The sequence below is a fragment of the Helicoverpa armigera genome, chromosome 2 (genome assembly GCF_030705265.1).
Source record: "Helicoverpa armigera isolate CAAS_96S chromosome 2, ASM3070526v1, whole genome shotgun sequence".
Classification (NCBI taxonomy): Eukaryota; Metazoa; Arthropoda; class Insecta; order Lepidoptera; family Noctuidae; genus Helicoverpa; species Helicoverpa armigera.
Genome location: NC_087121.1, coordinates 6,715,967 through 6,735,381, shown reverse-complemented (window position 1 = coordinate 6,735,381; position 19,415 = coordinate 6,715,967). Strand labels below are relative to the sequence as shown.

Genomic DNA, 19,415 nt, shown 5'->3' with positions numbered 1-19,415 from the left:
TAGTGGTTTTTATATATTACTGAGTGGGTGGAGAAAGGATATTTCAGTATAACGAAAGATGTTTAAAAACTCCACAGCTCCCCGTTTCAGTGGAATCTGAGCCTAAGTATTGAGTTTCTTTTTTTGGATGTGTTTATTTAAATTTGTAAAAATGTAAATCCATCCGTCATAACAATAATGTATGAATCTCACTCATAATGACTTGTAATTATGATATAGCAGGTGATTATTTATTTATCGAAGTTTTGATCCCTGTTTATGTCTTTATCGAAATCATGATATATCGATTGCCGACTTCGAAAATTGTAAAGTGACTCACTCTATTTAGATAATATTCTTCTATTGCTTGGCTTCCGATAGCGTTGATTTCCATGTCCATAACACCAGAATTGGCAAACAGGCTTTGGTATGCTTGCGCGGCTAGGGCACCCACTGATGACGATACACTGCCGTTGAAGCTGAGCAGAGTTTCGCTTTCCGTATACCTGAAAATAATTTATGATGTTATATGTATGTATGTTATGTATTTAGGTACTGTAAGTGCCATAAGATTCGCAGTCTCAGACACAAGATCCCTATTGCATTTAGGTAGATTGTTGATGTGAAGCAATATGTAGGTAAGTATTTAATGTCCTTGCAGATACTAGGCGTCGATACGATCGGTTTCCAATATAAGTACCTAGATTTACTTGATGATATAAGAGATAAAAGAATTTCACGAACTTAACCGGTCAATTGTCGTTGCGCCTTCCGATGTCAATAAAGTGATTTTACTATTTTACTCACCCTTCTTCCAACGACAACCACCTAGTTCTAATGGTCGGTGATAAAGACATGACGTAACGCAGAACTCCTAGCGTGGAGTTGATGAGTATCACTGGCGCCAAGAACTGCAGTGCCATGACCCATGGCGAGCGGATCAGCACCAGCCACTGCTTCATCCATACAGCCAGCACTTGCTGACCGAACAAGCGGAGGCCCGTCACGTTACTCTCGTCCTTATCCACTTGAAAACAAGGACCGTTTTTGTAATCAAGTTGTAAAAAGGATATCTAATGATTTTTTAGTTTAAAATACACAAGATCTTTAGACAACTTACGTTCTTCCAAAGATGAATCGATTTCTTGTTTTAATATATCATCGATAGTTGAATCAGTAGTAGTAGTAATAGCATCGTCAGATTCGGAATTAATTGGACTTAAGTCGGCACCAACGCTGTAACATAAGTACTTTGTTATCACCACACTTACCGAAATCAGGCTAACATACTAACAACTAAACATTTATAGAAAATACTTACGACATAAAGACATCTTCTAATGTGGTAGCAACTAAACCATAGTTTTTAAATTTGATGTTATCAATATTTCTTTCCAAATCATTCAACATTTCTTCAAAAACGTGTGAGTAATCATTCACCAAATTATAAGTGATTTCCGTTCCTTAAAAAAATTAAATATTTATTGGAATGAACCCTAAAATGCATCCAATAAAAGGATGCAATTATAGTTTGATGGATCATATATCAGTAAAAACTTACCTCGATCTTCTTTAACAATAGTACCAGGAATATAGCTATTGATAAGTACGGAGCATTTCACAAAGTCGAAGTCTGTGTCCTTAACGATCACCAGGGTATACCCGACGCCATAATGACGTTTGAGGAAATACGGAGAGCCCACGCATTGCAGTCTACCGTTTGCCATTATAGCCACTCTGTCGCCGAGAATATCTGCTTCATCCATGAAATGAGTCGTCAGGATCATCGAGCGACCTAACGATATAACAAACATGTATAAACAAACCATTATAGTTAACACTATTAAATTTATATGTCAATCCTTTCATAAAAAATAAAATAAAAAGACTTTACACAAAGAAAGATAATCCTCTGCTCTAACAGTTGAACTTCCACCTACCTTTCTTTTCCTTCTGCAAGAGTTCCCACAGTGCTCGACGAGATGAAGGGTCCATGCCAGACGTAGGCTCGTCGAGTAAGACCACTCGTGCCGCCCCACTCAGAGCAATACCAACACAAAGACGACGCTTCTGACCTCCTGACAAACCTTTTGAAGGATAGTCACGCTGTGAAACAAATAACATGTCTTAGAATAGAATAGAATAGAATATTATAATATAATAATATTGCAGGTACGCCCAATCGCTTTCTAGTTCCATTAGTAACTTCAAGAAGCTTTATATTAGGCCACTCTTATCAAAAATTATGTTGATAGGTACAGAACTGAATTCCCGGACATAATAACAAATAATCATAAATTGTAGAAACCTTCTCCTGTAGTTCCAATTTTTCAATAAGTGAGTCTATCTCGTCATACAGTTCTTTGCCTTTGAATCCTTTTAGTCTAGCAAAGAATTCCAAATGTTCTTTGACCGTGAGTTCGTTAAACAGTATATTATGCTGAGGACACAATCCGATGTGCGAACGGGCTGCTGAGCTTTGGGAGGTCATATCATATCCGGCAACGTTCACTGTCCCGCGAGTTAACTTTAAATTTCCTAAAACACAAAATATTCAAAAATTAAAGTATGTTATGTCATATTATGTACATATATGTTTTCGATTTTATTTAGACCTTTCCGCCCGTGTAAAACCTCGGACAATACAAGTCATCAACTCCTATTTTTTTTAAATACATAGGTGGTAAAAACGGACCATAATAACTGGGACAATTCATACTCTTTTATAAAATGGTTTCCGCGTGCCGCTGAAATTACATATAATGTGTGTTCGTCGTTAGACAGAAAAATGTTTGAAGAACCTTCAACTCTATTTAGATAGATTAACACACTGACCGGCATCGTTACATTAAACTAGTGCCCACTTGACAATAACACTGTTGCGCAACAGTTCCGGTCTTTGCTTATTACCAGAAATAAGACTTCATAGTAGTGAACAATTGACTTGCACCCACTCTGCAACGTATGTTACATCTTCACTCATCCTAGTATTTTGAGATCTTAAACTTGAATGAATTGCTTTTTATCGCAAATTTACATACGGAGGATATAGACATAGATAGTGCCAAGGCTAACAAAAAGTACTCTTATCCCTAATCTCCATCTAATAATGTCATTGAAAATCAACGAAGCTTCCGGGTACAAACTAAATACAAGCACTTAATCCTTGTTAATTAAATTTAAAAACATATAAAAGCATAAATAAATAATATTGTATTACAAACCTGTTAACATAGATATTGTAGTAGATTTGCCAGCACCATTATGACCAAGTAAGACTGTGATTTGATCGTCATAGATATTCAAAGATAAATTGTTAACAGCTATGTTATTCCCAAAGATTTTTGTTAAATTCTGCAAATAAATACGTTCGAATAAACATAAATTTAATGAATTAACAAATACATAATGTATTAGTATGTAAGTACTTAATGTTACGTTTAAGTTTATCATTACTTACTTGCATTCTAACACCAACTTCGTGGTCTGTGGGATCCTTTTCTTTTATAATATCATCAAATTCACTGTTATCATTTTCGAAATTTAATCCAGCATCTAAAAAAATCATAGCATTTCTGAGTCATTGGATTTTATTACAAAGATAATTCGACTTTGTAGCATAATGATTATTGCTATGACATTAATGCTTGTAACAATGACTATTTTAAATTACTAATTTGATTCATAAATTACGTTTGCTTGTACTCTACAAAATATCTTACCTTTCGATTTATAATTTGGGAACCAGAACTGCAACTGGAAGGGGAAGTACCAAGGTTTGGGAGTCCCGAAGGGTCCCGGTAGCACTTGTTCAAGGTAGAGGGTGATCAGCATGTAGATGAGGCAGTCCACTACCAGCATGATGACCACGTGGCCGAACACCAAGCGCGTGGTGTCCGTCCCTGGTGACGTCATGAAGTCGCCCCACTGCAGCCCTAATTGAGCGAATACGTTCAGTAAAGCAATTTAGCACTTAGTCCAGTCGCTATGTTAGAATTTATTCTCCTACGCTAATGTGGCACATCGACTTCAATTACCGCCACTCGCACTCCATCTTGTTCGAATCGTGTTACGTGTGAAGCGGTGCAACAAATTCAAATCAAACAAACTTTGGAGCAGATCATTATTGTTGCACTTATTTTAAGTGGATCGTATAATAAAATTCTCGTAATTAATTACCTCCAGTGCTTTCCTTAGCGAGCATTAGTTGGAAACCATAGGACATCGCAGAGTTAATACTGAAGCACGTGATGACCTGCACCGCAGTCGACATATTGATATCCATGGCCAGGAGGAAAGCAGGGATGTAAGTGAGGAACCATGCCACCGCCATAAACAACGCGGCCGTACTACCTTTACCACAAAAAATAACATATTGTTAAATACCTTAATGTAGGTTGTTAAATTAAAAAGAAATAAGAAGAAAGCATACCTTTTGAAAATATACTGCTTACCATGAAAGAAAAAAATATCGCGCAAGATAAATACAGTATCAAGAACAATAGCAAAACCGTCCAAGGTGTATTAGTAAATACAGCATATTCGCTGAAGCCATCGTCGTTAGTAAACCAATTTACCTAAAAACAATAAGTATAGTAAGAATCTGTAGTACAGTAAATAAGTTATTATAAAATCTAAAATACGTAAGTATCTATCCCTATATTAATTTTGATAATCTTACCTTTAGCAACACAACTAGCAGAACAGCTGTGATTGATAGGTAGATAAACTGTTTAACAAACCATGCTGTCCAGTGCAACCATGTGGGGAGACCCATAATTTTCATAGTTTCCTAAAACAACATTATAAAAATTAGCAAGGTTATTGTCATTGGTATCTTCCAAGGTTGTACCTTGGAATTAATTACTATCTACCTTTAATTGCAATTCCTTCTCAACTGTGACCGCCCGTGCAATGTTGACGGAAGTGTAGCTGAAGCTCAACATGATGAACAGGGGGAACATGAACTGCAGCAGATCGACTGACTGGTCGTGAAGGTACGGCGGGTGCGGGTACCTCTGTATGTTCACCCTAAATGACTTCAAGTCCAACCCGGTTGCCCTTGACACCAGCTCCGTTGATATAACTTGTTGAAGTGCCACGAACATTTCGTTAACGTAACCTGTGCACAATATTTATTGTAGTTAACACGATACTTGATCAATTGAAGTATGTACCTAATCCTAACAATACCTTATTTTCGTTAGTTTCGATACCTTACTTGTTTTTATTTTAAACAAAGTTAATATATTTTTTAATTAGTGTTTGCCAGGAGTCCTAAAGCGAATAAATATAGTTCATTGAAATATTTACCTGGGTCATTACCACCTTCCCACGAGTGAGGAAATCTAGGCCCAGGCACTTCGAAAACCGGGAATACTCCGTCAGATCTCCAGGTGCGCCCTCCAGTTTGGAAAAACGAATTGAGACGGGGTCTCTCAGGAAAACGTAGCGAATAAGATAAATTATTTGACAACTGTTCTGCTCCTGAAATAGATCAGAAGCCGCTGATTGTAACATTACCTGTATAACAACAGCTGTAAAAAGGTAAGTGTAAGCAATCTTGTGTAAGCAATCTTGAGTTTATTCATACCATATAGTTTATCGTCAAACTCGACGGCAGCGATAATGCTGCGTGTAGTTTCTTCGTCAATGTAAATCCCTCTTATTTCATAACTGCTGTTATAAGGTACGACCCGTATTCGTGACTTCACGAACTCCTCAATGACCGACGTATTTAAGTTCACATCTGGTGGAAATGTTATATTGGCTATCCCCGGTGGTAGGTTATCAATAAAAATAGGAATCAGATCTTTCATATTGGCTGTTAGTAAATTAATAACAGCAGTTCTCATCACATCATCTAACACTGGACTTGCCGGGGAGTATGCAATTGATAATTCTTCCATATTCATGGCATAACTGAAAAATGAATTAAACATTAGGGACTATTGTAACCACGAGATTTAATAATCGCCTCATCTCGGCTTATAGAGGGAGTATAAATAGCAAATGTCTTCCCGAATGAAAACATATACGACTACATAAACATATACGTGCATAGACATAAGAGTAACTATGAGTTTTAATATTCCAGATGCTCGTTGTATATTTAAATTGCATAACTTTTAATAATAAACGGAAATTCTCATATTCGAAATTTATTTATTGTAGCAATATTTAAAAATAACGCCAAGCTTTTTGAATCGTGCCGAAACCAAAGGAAGTTTTTTTTAGCAAAAGGCATTCAGTGAAACTTTCAGCAGCTATAGTCTCTAGAAATGAAAACCTGCAATGATTGAAGGCGACAAGTAATATTTGCATTTAATGTTCTGAGGAAATCATCAAATCCTTATAATACGTAATCCTTATAATCCTTATGTTTATTTGATCCTTTCATAAATTACCGCGATTGTAACTTCGGCAATCTTTAACTGTACCTAATCGATATTTACATCTCTGTTTTATCTATTGCTTACTCACCAAAATTGACAAAACATACAGATTACATTCTATAATTTTACAGTATGTTTAGCAAAAGAATTAGCTTTTAGATATGATAAAGGATATGTATGAACTTCAAAGATTATTTGATAAACACACATCCTGACCTGAATATACCTCTCTAAAAATTGTTGAATGCTGACCGAGAATAAAATGTTCGTAAATAAATGTTTGTTGTTAAATGTTTATAGTGGAGCAAGTTAGTAGGACCTAGCTATAATTATAAATGCGCTATCTTTACAATATCTGTATATTTAAAGGCACACAACTGAATCTGATTGCCTTATTGATTGCCGAGCAAGAAGCTTGATGGATTTTTTAAGGTGGATTAAGATAAATAAGCATACGAGTTGATGAAATTGGTTGGATGAAGATGAAAAACGTTGGATATTAGAAATTTAAAAGAAAAATATTTTGTTGTAACTTACAGGATATTGGTAGAGTAGTTTAGTGTGTGGGCTGGCAACGCGGGGTAAGTGAGTGTATCGATTTGGTAAGGCGGTATCTGCCACCGAAGGATGAGCACCAGCGCCATCGTCACGACTGGCAGGAATAGCTCTACGACAGTTTGTAGGCGATGTCTCCATTGCTGCAGAAAGTTCTTCCACATGAGCAGGCGGAACTTGGTGGCGGCACTAGCGTGCCTCGTTTCTAATCTCATCTCGGTATCGTCCTCCTCCTGCGTCATTAATAATAAAATATAGGAAATCTGGCGTTTTTCGAACCACGTACATTTTTAATTGATTCGTTCTTTCATTGTTATCACTCTATTCGATACGCTTAATTTTCTTCCTGATTACGAATAAATTAAAGATAAATAAATTAAGACAGATAAGTACTAAGTACAGCTACAATTTGTCTTTCAATCCTGTTTTCAATAACCAATGTCATGATGACAAATTAGTTTTTAGTAGTTATTATATAGTGCGTAATAAAGGAATCATTCATATCTGCAACAATAAAACCTACATGAATACCACATGAACACCACTTGGGTAACAGGTCATTGTTTTGATGACGAACTGCACTGAGAAAGACAATGTCGCCTGTATTACAAAGCATTACATAATATAAATAAAGGAAATCAAATAATAATCTTCGAAGGCCTGTACCGACAGCTATCCTTATCTACCTATCTAACAAAATACCCGACTGCACACTAAAAAAAGAGTAAAACAAGCCCCACAATAATATTTAATTTATAAATATTGATGGAAAGCATCGCAGGCGGGGACCAACAGAGGCTTATTTATAGTCATTTCGGTTGTGCACCATTTAGCAGAATTTTCGTTGGTGGCGGTCAAGGTGGTCCCCGCCTGCGATGCTTTCCATCAATATTTATAAATTAAATATTATTGTGGGGCTTGTTTTACTCTTTTTTTAGTGTGCAGTCGGGTATTTTGTTTTTAATAATAATTCTTTTATTTATAACTTTTAGCTGTTTTATTTAACGAAAATGTTGTAGATGTAGAAGACTATGTATATGTAAGTACCATTTTAAATTATTTCGACGACATTTGGCTTTAGATTACGAGTGATGTTACTCCGCAACATAAATTTACCGCCAATCTGGACTGTTGGTAGTGAAGAAGAAAAAGAATTAGGTGAGTCATTACTGCTGAAGACCGTCAACGACGTGTGCCCTTATGCGTGTGCCCGCATTCGGGCTGTATACTCGAGCATATCCCCCTCCGCACCGCGCCGCGCGCCGCATGCCAGGCCACGCCCTATCTTTTTGCTTGCTAACGCATGAGTTGCTTTGCGTTGACGCAGAATTAACATGTTCCCGTGGGAATTTTGAGAAAAAACGTATCCTATATTAATTATTACTCCCGTGATTGAAATGAATCTAATGATACCGCATACATATTTTTTTAAAGGGAAAAGAAAAAATATCCCGTGGGACTTTTAGGATAAAATGTATCCTATGACACTCCCGTAATCAAGACAAATCTAACGATACCTCATACATCAAAATCCATCAAGCCGTTTAGGCTACAGGAGGTCACAAAGGAACAGACATACATACATACATACATACATACATACATACATACACTCGAAAAACATTACCCTCCTTCTTTGGCAGTCGGGTAAAAAAACGTGATTCATCTCTTACGTTCAGTTTACCTGTTACGACAATTTATTTATATTGTACAAATGGTCATTACTACCGTCTTTCTCAAGTCCTGTTTTAGGCTGCTTCATATATGATGCATCAACGTCTTTTACTTTTACAACATTTTACCTACTCTTCATTTTCTGAAAAGTGTACCCTTAAATTTGCCATTACCGAAATTAATTTGCCATTAATTTGCCATTCCTCTATTCACACTAGGACCTAGTCGAATCGAATCGACACCACATTTTTTGGCTTATGTTTAACTGATCACCAGATATAGTAACAAACAGCAGACAAAAATAGTAAATGATCACCAAAATTAAACTCGCATTTAAATGTAAAACTATCACCAAAGTTTTAACACTTTGCTATCCTATTTAAGTGAAATTACTCCAAAATAAATCATGCGTAAGCCAAAAATAGTAAATGATCACCAAAATTAAACCACCATTTTAAAGTAAGATGTTAACCAAAGTTTTTAAATTCTGCTATCCTATTTAAGCAAAATGAGTCCAAAAAATCATTGTTATCCCAAAAGTAGTAAATGATCACCAAAAGTAGTAAATGATCATCAAAAAAGTTTTTACATCTTGCTATCCTGTTTAAGTAAACTGACTCCAAAAAAATAAGTTCGGCCTGATAAAATAAATGTAATAACATTATGGGGACCCTTTTCCTGCACTAGCGTGGAAAATTGTCTATTGCATGCCTCTAAACAGTGCGATAAGAGTGTATTGAGAAACACATTCTTCTTCTTCTTTCTCCTGCCCTGTTCCCAATTTTACTTGGCGTCGGCGCAATATGTCATTTTCTTCCATTTTCCCCTGTCACTCGTCATACTGACACTCACGCATGCATTGCAAGCCGGACACATAACTTAATATGGGAGGGATTCGAATTTTGAGTTGGTGGTGTTCACATGTGGTTTTCTTCTCAACGCAAATTTTGAGCTATATTTGTGCTTTTTTGGTGTTTTCTGTGGTGCCTGCTTAGTTTTGAGTGTGTTTTATATGTAGATTTGTGTTTCATTATTCATCATTTCATCATTTCATCTGTAAGTAGTCTTGTATTTTAATTAATTTTGTGCGACGTTGGCGTATGCCAATAAATAAACATGGCGGACAAACAGGGGCCGCCGGGACGCCCTCCCGACCCCTCATGTACTTCTGCAATTGAAACAGTAATGACCGTCCCATTGTCTAAATTTGAGGCAATGGAAGCGGAAACTTCAACTCATAAGAGAAAGCATCCTAGTCAGGACGAGGATGTTACTGATGTTAATAATGTTAATGCTACAAAACGCGACCGAGTCACCCCTCCATCATTGGTGTCACGTTCCAAATATACCAACTTAGATAGGGAGCCATATCTGGTATATGTTTCCTTCACGGATTCAGACTCCACTTCTGGATCCACCCTTCACCCCATAAGATTTGGTCAATTAATGCAAAAATTAAACATTAAGAATATTAAATTAGGCGGGATCAAGAGAATTGGCAGAAATAAGATCTCGGTGGAGTTTGAAAGCCATGAGGATGCTAATATCTTTATTGAAAGCCCAGCTATTAAGCTCAAAGGTTTTGTTTCTACTATTCCCACCTTCAACATCACAAGGATGGGGGTAGTGAAGGGTGTACCAACTGATTGGTCAGAATTAGAGGTCATCGATAATCTTAAGTCCCCCCATGCTAAAATGTTGAAGGTGAGACGCTTAAATAGGAGGGTTGTCAATGAAGGTAAGTCGGGTGGGTCCCTACATCAAGCGTGGTCGTCACATTTGATGGTCAGGTCCTCCCGGATCGCGTCTTTTGTTTTATAATTCGCTCCTGTGGAGACATATAACTACCCACTGTTCAATGTTATGCATGCTGCAAATACGGGCACACTAGACCCAATTGCAGGTCTAAGCCACGATGCTTCCGTTGTGGTGGGGATCACCTTGGGGACGGTTGCTCTGTTGAGGATCCCAAATGTTTATATTGCTCTGGCTCTCATCCCGCTAATAGCAGACACTGCCCAGAGTTTATCCGTCAGAAAAATATCAAAGCGTCCATGGCCAAAGACAACATTTCCTACTCTGAAGCTGCCAGAATTCATGCCCCTTCCTTCCGTTCCTTTGCAGATGTTACGGCTTCAGCCCTATCACTCAGACTATTCATCAGATTCTCACACAGGAACCTCGCTCCCCACGTCCCCCTCCCCCTAATTACATTTCTCACTCCCAACCCTCCACTTCATCATCCTACAAAAAAACTATTTTGACCCGCCCTAAACCTCACCCCTCGCTGCAGCCTGGCTATGACCGAAGGGCTCACCAGGACATTATTAATAGCTTCTCGTTCTCCCCTTCGCCTAATGGTTGTGCTCTTCTAGATTCTCCTCCTTCTGAAAAAGATCATGTACAGACCATACAATCTATTATACGTTTACTATCCTCCTTACTTGTTAACTTTCCTTTACCTGACCACGTTGCCACAAATTTAATAAGCTCCATTAAATCTCAGCACATTCCATCTTCTACAGTGGAATACCAGAAGTCTGATCCCAAAAAAAAATGAAATTGCTCATTTAATTAATCAGTACAAACCGGCATTGTTTGCAATTTCTGAAACATGGCTAAAGCCACATCTCGTGTTTAATATGGCTGGGTATAGCGTGCTTCGGGATGACCGTCTTGACGGTTATGGCGGAGCGGCTATACTGGTTAATAATGTTCTCCCATTTTCCCCCTTATCCCTTCCCCCTCACGGAGATGAGATTAATGCCGTAGGTGTTAATATTGTCGGTGTTAATGTTATTTCTGTCTATATACCCTCTCCTGATTCCTCTTGTTTCCAGTATATACGTTCTATTTGCTCTTTATTTTATCCTGTAATTTTTCTAGGTGATTTCAACTGCCACCACTCTCTGTGGGGATCTGACCATTGTGATAGTGCGGGTAATGAATTAGTGAATCTGCTGGATGACTTGGGGTTATGTGTTATCAATGATGGATCTTTCACGCGCCTTCCTAGACCTGGACAATCGCTAAGTTGTTTAGATCTAACACTGTGTTCAGCCCGTTTGGCCGCTGATATGGTATGGAAAAGGCTTAACCTAACACATGGTAGTGACCACTATCCTATATGTACTACTCTCACCACTAGGTGCCTTCCGCAAAAGGAAAGCCCCCCTCTTTTAAAGTACACCCAACAAACAAAAAATCCTCTCATAGTGGTTAAAAATGCCAAAAATAAATTTCTTATAAAAGCCGTATTAACGCTAATAAGGGTGCGTTTGGGCACAAATTACAAGAACAATAACCTCAAACCCCCCTTGTATTTGCTTTATTGTCAGCTTCTTTTTCTTATATGTACTTTATTATAGCAAGCGATAAGGGAGTCAAACTAATAAAAGCAAAAGGATTTGCTCTTAAAAAGCCAACCAACCTTATACATGTTTTATAATGGCGAGCAACAAGGGAGTAAAACTTATAGCAGCAAGACAAATTCTATTTTAAAGCTATTCGCCTAAAAATCAGTGTTTGAGATTCTGCAACAAGTGTTTTGTTGAGTGATTTTTCACAGTTTGGCAGCGTCAACGAGTATTTTAAAGAAAACAAGAGCCATGATTAATTTCATTTATTTTTTTTAGTGTACCTGAATCCGAGAGTATATTGTGCTTGTTTATTGAGAAAACTGTGTGGGAATTCAAACGTATGATAAAATGTGGTACAAAAAGTGTAATTATATCAACGCGCCCTTGAATTTCAGTAGTTTTGACGTAAAAATGTGAATAATTATTAAGGCATGTTTTGTATAACGCTTTTACAAGGGTAATATCATTCTCACAACGTCTATTAGAAATCTATAAGATTATAAGCTCTGTAATGGCAACATTTATTCCATCTGCTATCGCCATTTTATCTACCGTTAGGGTTCCTTTCATCATTCCGTAGCTGTATCTATTAATATTAGCTATATTACATTTTAGGTATTATCACAATGGTTGTATTTACGGAGAAGATCTCACGTCCAAAACAAGAGATGGCCATGGAATTTGACACATTTTATCGTACGAAGAAAATGTTTTCATTGCGAATATCAGACTTTGTCAAACATACCCCTTCACACTTTGTGATTGGTCGTGAAAAAATAGAAGTTTTGCTACTATTCACTTTCTTATTTTGGTCAAAATTGTAAAGAGTATTTGATTTATGATCTTTATTGAAAATGAATGTGAATATTGTAATCCATAATTTTATTACACATTTCTCAATAGTAATAAAAAATAAGGCTAATTAAGGCAGCATAGGCTAATTAAAAAAAGTATATAAATAGATATTTTAATAAATAGATTGTAATATTTTTAATAGATCTCACTCAAAGCCATTGTGAAATATTATTTTTTACTGCCCAGTTTTTGACATCACCGCCGATATCCATCTTATTCAACTCAAATTTAGTTGAAAATGTATGTCTTCTTCACTACCACTACCGTTATATTCTTCTTGACTCATTTCCTTAACTTCATTGTCATCTTCCATAAAATCATTGACGGAACCCTCAAGTTATTTGTTGGTATCGGGTTTATGACTATAAGTATAAGTATTTAATGACTATGTAAGTGATTATGGATTGCGTTCATTCTTGTAAAGACCATATAAAATGCAGAATATTGTTTGTTGGGTAGACATCTTATGAAATGCTCCTATGAGTTTAAAAGTATCATAGTTAGCTTATGTATTTCTATTATAAGAACAGTTAGCCAAATGAAAAGCTTTTATAGGGTTTTGAATATTATAAGGCTTAAAAGCATTGTAAATGCGCTTATGAGAATAACACATTTTCAATCCTTATTATAATCATGTAATTTGGACTTGTTGTGGTTAACCCAACCAAATTATAAGAGTAAAGGTAATATTAGCCAAATCTTCTTATATTGTGCCATAATAAGGAACATTGACATAATGAAAGCGATTTTAAAGCAACTATAAGAAATTAGACCTTAAACATATAATTTTATAAGAGTAGTTTGTTTGTTGGGCAGGCTGTCTGATGCTAGGTGGGACCTGTACTCTCAGATCCTTGAGGACGCAATCCATACCTTGCCCCAGGTGTCTTTTGACAACCTTGACGTCTGTATTTCGCAACTTTCTGATGCCATTTCATCAGCCGCTGATGAGAGCATACCTCTTAAGAATTCGGCTTCTGGAAAAATATCATCCCCGCCCTGGTGGGACCGCGAATGCACCAGCATCATCAAACTCCGCAATGAAGCTGAACAGAGCTATGCTCTCAACATGGCTATTGAAAACCTGGTGGAATATAACCGGATTGTTGCGAGATCCAGACGCCTATTTAAGAAAAAGAAATATGAAGGTTGGAAAAAATTCTGTTCTTCGCTTTCCCCCTCCACTCCTTCTTCCATGATTTGGCAAAACTTTAGAAGATTTAAACGTGGTTGTTCTGTTCAAAATTCTTCAACTATCCCCATTGACCTAGCAGATTCTTTTCTTTACAAGTTAGCCCCTTCGTCTGTCCCTTTTGTAACAGAATGCCCTTCTGCTCCCAGTAGTGAGGTCATGTCGGTAGACCCGTTGGAAGCCCCCTTTTCCATTAATGAACTCAATGCCGTGCTCCAGCATGTCAAGGACACTGCACCTGGTATCGACGGCCATCCATATTCTTTTTATAAGAAGTTGGGTGCCTGCGGACGCCAATACTTGTTGGACATCATGAATACTTGCTTCACTCTGTCATATATCCCTGATAGCTGGAAAACACAGTTGATCATCCCCATATTGAAACCTGGGAAATCCCCGGATAGTCCAGATCACTTTCGTCCTATTGCCCTTTCTCCAGTCATAGGCAAAATTATGGAGCATCTTATTAAAAACCGATTGGAGTGGTTTGTGGAGAGCCGAGGTGTTTTATCTAAGTCGCAGTTTGGCTTCCAAAAGGGGGCAGGTACCATGGACAGTGTTAGCATCCTGACAACTGATACCCGGATAGCATTCAGTAGAGATGAATCGGTTTTAGCGGTCTTCCTAGACATAACAGCGGCATACGATAATGTCCTTCTTTCGGTTCTCAGGGAAAAACTACGGAAGCTGGGTGTTTCTGAATGGATGCTGCATTGTACATGTAACCTGCTCTCTGGTCGTAGGGTCAAGATTCGTATCCCTGGAGAAGATTCCGATTGTAGAACGGTCTGGCGTGGGCTTCCTCAGGGTCCGTTCTTAGTCCGCTACTTTATAATATTTACACCTCGGATCTTCATGATTCCCTCAACTTGGATTGTCAGATTCTTCAATATGCGGATGATCTGTGTTTGTACATCCCTACTTCATCTATTGAAAGAGCTAGTGAGTCCATGCAAATATCACTCAATTCCTTAAATCAGTGGTTAATTGACCATGGCCTTGTACTGTCTGCTCCAAAAAGCTCTGCGGTTGTTTTACACGTAAGCGTACTGTTCCTCATGTCAACCTTAAAATTGAAGAATCTCCCATTGAAGTTGTTAATAATGTGAAATTTCTTGGGGTTATATTGGACTCTAAATTGTCAGGGTGTTTCATCTCAACTACATTAGCCTTAAGTGCGAGAAAAACTTAATATGCTTCGTGCGCTAGCAGGAGTCTGGTGGGTGCTCACCCCTTCACCCTAAAATTGGTATATAATGCTACAATAAGAAGCTTGCTTGATTACGGCTCCTTCTTATTTGAACCCTGTAATAAAGTTGCTATTGCTAAGCTGGAGGCCATTCAGGCTAAATCTCTTAGAATCGTTTTAGGGTGCATGAGGTCCACCCTAAAAACACCTTGCAAGTGGAGAGTGGCGACCCCCTCTTCTCATCCGTAGACAGTATTTAGCCGACAAGTTTCTTTACAAGACTTATTTCCTCAGTGAGCACCTGCTTCTGCCTAGGCTGTCAACTCTTGAAGGCCTATGCAGGCAGAGTGATTACTGGAGACATAAAGCCCCTCCTCTTTTAGTTAATTCCTTTCGAAAAATCCTTGAAATTAAGGATAACTCCTTAATCTCTCAGCAAGATAAACTTCCCTTGTATTCCTGCTCCTTTGACACGTGTAACTTTGTGCCAAATGTCTCCTATATTGACATTAGGAAAGACACTGCAAACGCAAATGCCCATTTTCTGCACTATAAATGACAAGTGGCCTGATTATTATAAATTCTATACGGATGCTTCAAAATTAACCACTGATGGAAAGACTGGTGTTGCCGTATACAACTCTAACTCTCAGATATTTCTCCAATTTCAATGTCCTCCTGAGTCATCGGTGTTCACGGGAGAGTGCATTGGGATCCTCGAGGCATGTTTATTTATCTCCTCTCACCCTGCTATTAAAAAGCAGTGGTTTTCACTGATTCAAAAGTGCCCTGGATGCGATTGTTAAAAATTCGTTTAAGGACCATCTCCGTAGCCCAATTATCGTTGAAATTAAATCAGTATTGCTTTTGTGCTCTACAAAGGGCGTGGAGATTGTATTGGTATGGATTCCTAGTCATGTTGGTATTAGAGGTAATGAAATTGCGGATGTATCAGCCAAAGGTGCGATTAGTAGCAGCATGGCTGATAAAAAACACTACTCGGTGCAGATCTATGACCTGGCTCACAAAGCTAAATCAGACCTATTCCAGTCCTGGCAAACTGACTGGTCCGAGTCCAGTAAGATGAAAGGTGGTCTGTTTGCCTCTATTCAACCATCCATTCCTGCGAAGCCTTGGTTCTATAAACATAAAAAAGTATCCAAGACCGTTATTTCCGTTATCTGCAGAATACGTATTGGTCACTGTTGCTCCCAGTTTTCTTAAACAAAATAAGAGTTCGGGACTCCTCACTCTGTGAATGTGGTCTAGATGAAGGCACGCTTGACCATATCTTTCTTAATTGCCCCTGAATGATGCTTTCTCTTTTGATCGTGTCATTGCTAAACTAAAAATTCAATACCCGGTAAATGTTCGTCATCTTCTTTCATTCTTTCCTAACCCTCTAATGGTAAATGCTTTTGTTAGATTTATTTCTTCTAATAATGTTAAATTGTAACAGTGTTTATATCTTTCATAATGGTAATATGTAATGTGTATATAATTACTTGTGTACTAAGTTAATTTTAGCAAATTCATTAATTATAGTGTATGTATTTTGTTGCAGGCTCGATATCCTCCACCAGAAAAGTTGGAATTATTTTCTTACATTAATTTCTATATATTTTTCTTTTTCTGTTTCATATTTTCCCATGTGTCGTCACTAGCTACGCGAGTCTGGCAGAAATTGCCGTCAAATACGGCAGATTGCCATAAAAAAACTTAATATGGCATCATAATACCTTATTTGGTAATAAGCCTACATTTTATGGCAATCACAGTGACTTATTTAGTCAAAAATAATACATTAATTTGGTCGTCAAGATTTGGTGATCATTTACTAAATTTGGTGGTCGAATACAATTTAAAGTGAAGTCGTGACTAAAATAGCTGGTACTATTACATTTTTAGACTTTGTTTTTCTGGTGTTCAGTAGATATTTCTGGTTGCAAAACTTAGGGTATCAAAGCATTTTATGGTGGTCATTATATTTGTTCCCCATTTTTTTATTCTCCTGTTCAATGATGCAGTACAAGTCAAAGCGCCAACGGTCGTTTGAAAAAAATGCCTAATCGTTTCGTAGCGCTCTCGTAGGCATCGCGTAGTAAGCTTGTAGGCACAGCGTAGTAGCCTCGTAGGCACCGCGTAGTTACTTTGTAGACAACGCGTTTATGTATATAATATGTAAATATATAGGTGTTAAATCCGTTTAGACGCTACATTTAAGTAGTCAGATAAATAACATAAATTAAACAAACTCAAATAATAAATTTAAATAATTATAAAAATGCATATTAACATGAATAACCTATGCTCAAGAATAGAAATACTAATTGCGCTGATTGATAATAGTTAATAATGGTTCGGGTGGGAAATTGAGTATTTGTACCGAATGCACCGAGCGACCGTTCAGCTTTAGTTAGTACGTAGATAGTTGTATACGCACTTCGGTAGAGTGTTGATTAAACACTTCATTAGATATTGAGGAAAACGTGATATTTATTTTAACTTCCATTGCAACTACTCCCTCTCGAAATTGAACAATTATAGCTTGTACTTTGATTTTCTATTTTTAAATTAATTAATCATTACCGCCACTTCATCAGTCCCAACATTTCCTAAAATGATATGTGTAGATGATAAGTAACTTTTAATTGCACTTTACAGATACCTACAGGCCGTACTTTCAACGTTACGCATTAATTTATTTATGGTACAAACAAAAATATTGCCTCGATATTCGTTATCTAAAGTCAACTGTAATCCCTTTTGGTGATGGTAACAAAGATTCTATTATTAAATTAAAAATTGATAAATAAAGTATTAACTTCAAAATTATTATTTGAAAACTCAAACAAAAACAGTTACCTACCAGGATCTATTCATTACTTTTAAACTTACAACATTATCAAATCCACTATTCGTATGTTTAAAATGTATGTCCAAACTAATCACTATTATCTCACGTATGGTTAGCACTACGAACACTTGACATGCGTCAGGATTGATCGCCACTGCATACAAAAGTAACGTCGAACTCTAATTAAAATTCGTAATGAGCTCTATCCACCGCCAGACAAGGAAAGTACTGCGGAGGCTCATCGCCCAAATGATGGACATACAAAAGTCATTGTAATTTTTTATCTTTTATTATTGTAATAAATCTTTCTTTCAGCTTCATTTGTCATTGTAAGTTAATTCAAAGTTGATCGAAGCAGTAGGTAAACAAAGAAACAAAATCAACTACGAAAGTAAAATTTGCGTGGAACATCAAGAACGTAACGTTGTAAGGGTTCACTAATCAAATATCAACAATTAATAACGGTGTCATATCTCTTCACCTACTAGACATCTTATTTACATTTGCATCATTCTGACTCAGCTTAATTTAGTTAGACTACTTACATTAAGATATTACGAAAATAATCCTATCTCGAGGTAACCATACAACTTATAATCCTATCATAAAAACTAAAACGGACTGTTTTTTAGTCCAACTAGATACGCGGTTTTGTATAGCAGTAACCTGTGGCCATAACCATTCAAGGGTACCCGTAACAAGAGCATAATACATAGGTTCTCTCTTGGATTCCAGGGATAGATTTTATATCACCAAGTTGTATTCCACTATCATCTTAGGAAAAGGCAATCAAATGAGATAATCAGAAGTCTTGTTTTAATAACCATATATACCTAAATGAAAGTTTGTGTACCATTGGTTTTTTCTCGATCAAGTTTGCACATTATGCAAAAAATGCGTTATCTAAAAACCTTTGTTATCTATAAGCGAATGACGCATTTTTCATTGATTGCTGGTACAATATCCATAAACATGTCCAAACTGAAAAGGTACTGTTTTCTAGAAGTCGAAACCTGTTTAATCAATATTCCTTTGATTTTGAGAGCCTTAAGTCAACTCGGATAAATCAGGACCTAAACAAGCACAGGATCAAAGGCTTTTCGAGATCATATTAGCGTTTATCCAACTTTTATTTACATAGTTTGCATGCTTTTTCAACATGTTTGTATAAACTTCAGCTTCCAGTTTAAGAAAAACAGATAATGTTACCCACCTGTTTATTTTGTGTGTCGATATAATGTGCGTAAATTGTCACTTCACAATCTATGATAACTGTTACATGTTCACTCGTCAAAATTGTACTGGATGGGAAGTATAATATACCCGATATCTACATAGAAGATAAGGAATCTACTAAAGA

General features: G+C 37.0%; 1 protein-coding gene across 1 annotated transcript in view; it reads right to left on the bottom strand.

The window, feature by feature from the left end:
- LOC110375993 (phospholipid-transporting ATPase ABCA3) overlaps nt 1–19,415 on the bottom strand; it is a 25,577-nt gene extending 6,162 nt beyond the window's left edge. The window contains exons 1-18 of the mRNA XM_021334313.3: nt 19,269–19,415; nt 6,912–7,162; nt 5,573–5,901; nt 5,293–5,466; nt 4,854–5,101; nt 4,661–4,771; nt 4,412–4,556; nt 4,159–4,332; nt 3,702–3,914; nt 3,440–3,534; nt 3,204–3,333; nt 2,288–2,517; nt 1,920–2,085; nt 1,541–1,774; nt 1,301–1,442; nt 1,100–1,215; nt 787–1,006; nt 320–485 (exon numbers count right to left, since the gene is read on the bottom strand). Of these exons, the coding sequence (XP_021189988.3) occupies nt 320–485; nt 787–1,006; nt 1,100–1,215; nt 1,301–1,442; nt 1,541–1,774; nt 1,920–2,085; nt 2,288–2,517; nt 3,204–3,333; nt 3,440–3,534; nt 3,702–3,914; nt 4,159–4,332; nt 4,412–4,556; nt 4,661–4,771; nt 4,854–5,101; nt 5,293–5,466; nt 5,573–5,901; nt 6,912–7,144 (3,126 nt within the window). The 5' untranslated portion in view covers nt 7,145–7,162; nt 19,269–19,415. The remainder of the gene's footprint in view (nt 1–319; nt 486–786; nt 1,007–1,099; nt 1,216–1,300; nt 1,443–1,540; nt 1,775–1,919; nt 2,086–2,287; nt 2,518–3,203; nt 3,334–3,439; nt 3,535–3,701; nt 3,915–4,158; nt 4,333–4,411; nt 4,557–4,660; nt 4,772–4,853; nt 5,102–5,292; nt 5,467–5,572; nt 5,902–6,911; nt 7,163–19,268) is intronic.